This window comes from Dermacentor silvarum, chromosome 10 (assembly GCF_013339745.2).
Source record: "Dermacentor silvarum isolate Dsil-2018 chromosome 10, BIME_Dsil_1.4, whole genome shotgun sequence".
Classification (NCBI taxonomy): domain Eukaryota; kingdom Metazoa; phylum Arthropoda; class Arachnida; order Ixodida; family Ixodidae; genus Dermacentor; species Dermacentor silvarum.
The window spans coordinates 41,938,869-41,944,560 of record NC_051163.1 but is presented as its reverse complement, the minus strand read 5'-3'; the positions used below and the strand labels follow the sequence as shown (position 1 = coordinate 41,944,560).

At 44.9% G+C, this 5,692-nt stretch overlaps 1 protein-coding gene across 9 annotated transcripts in view; it reads right to left on the bottom strand.

Annotated features, from left to right (window-relative positions):
• The window catches only part of LOC119466481 (HEAT repeat-containing protein 1-like), a 66,686-nt gene that overhangs the window by 172 nt on the left and 60,822 nt on the right, over nucleotides 1-5,692 (bottom strand). For all 9 annotated transcript variants that reach the window (XM_049657728.1, XM_049657727.1, XM_049657731.1 and 6 more), the window contains 3 exons: nucleotides 4,962-5,147; nucleotides 4,158-4,297; nucleotides 984-1,193 (listed from right to left, as the gene is read on the bottom strand). In XM_049657728.1, coding sequence (XP_049513685.1) covers nucleotides 1,025-1,193; nucleotides 4,158-4,297; nucleotides 4,962-5,147 — 495 coding nt within the window. In that variant the 3' untranslated portion in view covers nucleotides 984-1,024. The remainder of the gene's footprint in view (nucleotides 1-983; nucleotides 1,194-4,157; nucleotides 4,298-4,961; nucleotides 5,148-5,692) is intronic.

Here is a 5,692-nt window from a genome sequence, read left to right as displayed (position 1 = left end):
TGCCCCTGTCAAGTTGTGCGTTTGCAAATCAGTGATTGCATGAATTTGCTCTGTGATTTCAGAGTGGCATTTAGTATATTAAACCCAGAAAGGCCCGAACGACATTCCAATTCAATAAAAATTAGACCAACTTGATCACCTTTATTTCTGGCAATGAAGAGTAAATGCTAACCAAAAAAGCAACAATGAAATGGCATAATAATAAATAAATTTATTAATTATGAATGAATTAGTAGTTGGTTTGCTCAGCTATCCACAACTAAAACATTGCTCCGGCACCAAAATTATGGCTCAAGTACAAAGCACGTGAGGGACACTGAAGTGTATTGAGCAGCTTTAATGTATGCACTGACAGCTAGTCCAAAATGCAAAGTGCAGTTGAATTGCATATGCCATGGTCAAAGAACCAATTAAATCCAAATTAAAGAAAAAGGTAAGTGACTTAATGTTAATGAAAATGATATGCTAACTGTCACAAGGTCTTTTTCATTTATGTTAGCAAGTCCTCTCCTTTTCACATAACTGAATAGGAATAAAAAAGCCTGCCTAACATGCTTTCTGTGGTCCAAAAACTAATGACGTTAAAATTCAATCGCATTAACTAATTTGGTCGGTGGGGTCACATATAAACACAAAGGCTACGAAAGAGGCTGCAGTGGAGGGCAGTGAATTAATTTTGACCCCCTTAGTTTCTTTAACGTGCCCTCAAAGCTTTCTACATGAGCATTTTTTGCATTCTGCCCCCATTAAAGTATGGCCACCTTGACTCGAAAGTGAACCTGCAACCTTGTGCTCCACAGTGGAACTTCGTTGTCTCTGAGCCACTGTGATGTTTAATTAGGTGGATAGAATGTTGTTATTTAAAACTTATGTGTCTCCAGATATTCACACTGGCTTTCACGTCTGCAACCGCTGAGAAGGGGCAAAGATAACTCCACAACTTGAGTAATCGCTACTCACTGCAATCCTGCCTTGCCACTCACCTCGGCAAAAGCATCACGATGCTCGGCGCCCAGTGTCCGGATCAGAAGCTTGAGTGACAAGAGTGCCGTTTGGCGGTTGAGCGCTGCTTCCTCACTGGAAGTGGCTTGAGACGTTTTGTCCCCATCAGCTGGCGCCACTGGCACGGTGGACGATGATTTGCCACGAGCCATTTGCAGCAGCGTGGGAACCAGCTCCAACAAGGACTGCGTCTGTGGGAGCCGTGCAAAGAGAATAAAATGAACAGGGGTGTGTGAACACCAAATAGTAGATTTGGAATGGAATATAGAATGTCAGAAAATTTACCACAAGCTGTTACGCTTAAAATTTTGTGCAAAAAGACAAGCTGCTGCACATACTCAGGAGGCTACTCAAATTATGTAACAAGAACCTTGCTAGCTATCAGCAACTTAGGTAGCTAGAAATCGGGATGTATGGTATGCTCTACTATTATTAAAGGGAACACCAAATTTGTATGCCAACTCTAATAACTCATTTCATACAGGTCTGGAAAATATTTTTTAATCGATAGAATGTCTGTCGAATAGATTCAAGTGCTGTTTTCTTTCTGAAGCTGAAGAAATACTGAAGCTGTCCTAAATATTAGTGGGCTTTCAGTTAACCGTATTTACTCGAATTTAGGCCGGCCCCGATTCTGAGCAGACCCCCGAAAGTTCGAAGCCAGAAAAAAAAAAAAAAACGTGCCTACAATGTAGGCCGAACATAAAAGCGAGGCTGTGTTCACAAAATCAAAACAGCATTTATTGAATATGAACATGTCGAGCTCATTCTCGGAGCATGCCGATACGACACCGGTCAAAATGGCGGCGCCACTCATGCACTTCAGTTGGCTACTGGCGCAACATGTAGCGGCTGCGATACTGACTTTTCTAGATGGCGCTAGCTATGCACCGTATTTATCAACGTCAATTAAAAACTGGCGTGTTTTTTAAGATCCTCGAATGTAAGCCGACCCTAGAGTTTAGTAAATGATTATTTGAAAAAAAAAAACTAGGGGCCTAGACTCGAATAAATACGGTAACAGTGGGCCATTCTGTGCTTAATGGCAATCTATTGCTTAGAAAGTGTTGCTTTACAGTTTTCTTCCAAGAAAACAGGAGGGTTCTTTCATCTTTATGGCAGGTGGTTTCCATGGGTTATCGCCAGCTCATTAAGGCCAATCTAAGCAACAGACAAAAGCGGGGAATGCGCATCACGTCATTCGGCACTGCTCCACACGGTCATCGGACGCAGTCGTATGGGTCGACCCGACTAGTGGTCGGCGCCGATGGTAAAGAGTTCTGAAATCAGGAGGCCCACGGCAAGTTTGCGCGACATCTCCCCTCCCTCCCTTTTGTTCGCACGTCCATCTGCTGTCCCTGTAAATGCGTCTGCAGCCACGGGTCAGCATGCTAGTCACACAATACTGTGTGTTTTCGAGCTCGCCATGTAAATCTAAAGCTGGTCTTGTGGCAGGTCGCTCGAAGCTACGACAAGAGACCGTTGTGCGCCTATGAATAGCATTCAGAACAAGGGGCCACTGTACAGCGTTTCACAAAGATGGCAGCCGTGAACAATGGTCAATCCGTACACTCGCTTTCATTGGCAAGGCCGTTTGTTGGCTTTCCCACACCTGACGGCGCAGCTCCAATTAGGCCTAACGGGCAAGACAGTCTAGCCAGTGGTGTGGCCATGACAAAAATTTGCTTCTGGCTGATGTTAAAAATTTCTAAATTATGGGGTTTTACATGCAAAAACCACAATCTAATTATGAGGCACGCTGCAGTGGGGGACTCCGGAATAATTTGGACCACTTTAACGTGCACCTAAATCTAAGCAGACAGGTGTTTTTGCATTTCACCCCCCATCGACATGTGGCTGCCATGGCCGGGATTTGAGCCCGCTACCTCGTGCTTAGCAGCCCAACATGCTGGCTGATGCGATAACAAGCCGCAAACCATTGCGGAAAGCTTGTCGCCATTGATTCGCCAATATGTTCCTACAGGTGACTCATCAGTGACTGGTCGTGAGATCACGCGTACGGGTTACATTAACGTCCGTAGAAGTGGCGTTCAGGTCTGCGGTCAACCATACGGCAACTACCATGAGTACACAAGCCAAGTTTGTTAACATGCTCACATGCGGGCAGTAAGCTCTGAACTGCGCGAATCTACATGCGTGAACACCGAACTGACGTATCCAATATGATCAGCGTGGCTTCCGGTGGCTAATCGGCCCAATCTCCACACATGCTTCCGTATTGTGTTCCACACTCGCTGCTTTTGTTGTTCCTTCTGTTCGCGTAGCGTTAAACGTTTCGATCGGTTCATAGATTGCACTACGTGGGAACGGTGAGTAAGTCAAGGCACCAACCACGGCCAGGTCCTCAATCGTATAGATGAAATATTCAAGAAGTCGAATACTAGATATTCAATTCCCGAATCAAGTTTTTCGGACGTTCACTTCTAGATTCGAAACCGAATATTCGAGTATTCGCAAACCCCTAAATACGAGTGATTACTTGTTTTGCTTTTTGTAGTTTCGATGCTGCTTGATTGCAGTTTTCTTTTTACTCTTGATCAATCTATAGTGGGCTAATATTAGACCATTGTAAAGCCAACATTGGCCTTGCTTTCTGTGCTGCTAGAGACACAGTGAACAGTAGTTTTATGCCCCATTCCAGTTACTTGCAATGTTACACAAAAACCAACCTGATCCTGTACAATAACTTGTGAGGAGCTAAAGGTGCAACGCTCCAGTATGCTGCAACACAAGATCACTATTGCCACTCTGCCTTCCAGAGTGTTTTAGTCAAAAAACACATTTTTTCCATTCTTGTGAGCAGCATAAGTAGCAAACAATCGGGCTGGTACCAGACTTATTGAGAAAAAGCAGCATGAAGACGGGACACAGAGGGCAAGAAGCTGGCAAAACGAAGCATTCTCTATTTCTCGCACTCTATAACCTGTCTTCGCGCTGTTTTTCCACATTAAGAGTTGTACCACCCAGCCCAACACAGTTCTGTGAACAGACATCACTACCTAATATGTCCCCATCCAGTGCTCTCCCAATGGGCAGCAATACTAGTGATAAGGCTAGCACGGAGAACCCCAAAGTCATGTAATGAATCTTTCACAGCTGCTCAGTCTAGAAGGCTCAACAAAGCACAGACTTACATCCTCCTCTGCAAAGTAATCTTGGCGGCCAACTTCTCATTCAGCATGTCCATGGCACTGCGCCGGATGGACGACAGCTCGTGGCACATCAGCGACCGAACCACCGACACAAACTGCCCGCTCGGGAGCAGCCCATTCACCTGGTGCGCCAAAAGTAAATGATAGGATGAAATTAGTAGGCACAACAGCAAATGTCAACTAGAACCGAATAACTGTGTAGCAAACGGTTATCTGCAAAAAAACATGGAACAAGAAGAAAGTCTGAGAAGGCACCTTGTTGTTAAATTCACAATCATGCTTCAAATATTACGCGAGATTCCTTTTTTTCCCAGTGTCATTGATCTTGAGCTTCACAATAAGGCAACCTCAACGATTAGATGACGAAGCTATGCAGGAGGATTAACCTCTCTATGCCAGGGAGTGCAGGTTTTTAAATAGAGTGCAACACAGCACAAGGTGATGGCAGTAGTACAGTCGAACTCACTTAAGAGCATCAAGGGCCACGAAAATCTCACTGTTATAACCGATAATTGTTATAACCAAGTTAGACAAAAAGAAAACAGAGGGTACAAACATTCAAACATATTAATAAGACAGAAATAAGAACAATCGAACCCACTGATAGCTTTACTGGTTTTAACAATACAGTAAACCCCCGTTAATAACTCGAAGCTGTAAAAATTGAAACAAATTTAGAGATAAGTGGAGTTCCGAGATAAGCGAAATACGAGGATAGAAGACCTCTGGCTGCATGTAGACCACGCTGAGCCTTCCCAAAATACTGTTGCTGCGACACTCACGCACCTTGTGAACAATGTCGTGAAGCTTTGACAATAAGGCCTTCCAGGCACGCTCCTGGTAGAGGGTCTTTGTCGGGTTATGGCTCCAGCGGCTTACATGCTGCACGAACTGCAAGCAAGCCGACAGGCAAGGCCCGCAGAGGGCCTCTGTTGTGCCCTGATCTCCCTTACCCCCTTGCAGTGCTGCCATCTGGAAGAGAAGGTGACAACGGAAAAGTGACTGTCTATCCCGCATGAGGAAAGACTGATAGATTCAAGGGGTGTAACGCCCCAAAGCAACACACTTGGGATGCACATGGAGGTTCCCGAATTGATAATGGCCACCAGAGAACCCCTGGCGGCCATTATTAATTCGGAATCGTGCACTTAAAGCACAACGTGCACCTAAAGCACAAAAGCGCTATTGCAGCACGCTCTCGTTTAGAATGTGGACGTCACAGCTAGAAATCGAACCTCTGACCTTTTGCTCAGCAGTAGGGAGAGAGTATGGCACGCATTTTTATTTTCCTGAGCACGCACCTTCTCTGGAGTACACAACATGCACTTTATTAACTGATTATTAACAACATGATTTAACTTAGTCGTAGCACACAAGCGACAGCAAACTTGGGACAGCAGAGCCGGACAAGCAAAACAGTGGAGTGGCTTTTTCAGTGACAATTTCGCCTGCTACAGAAACTTGCCTCAATAAACTGGCCCAAAACTGGTGGCCCTCTGGTGACGGATTTTTCAGAC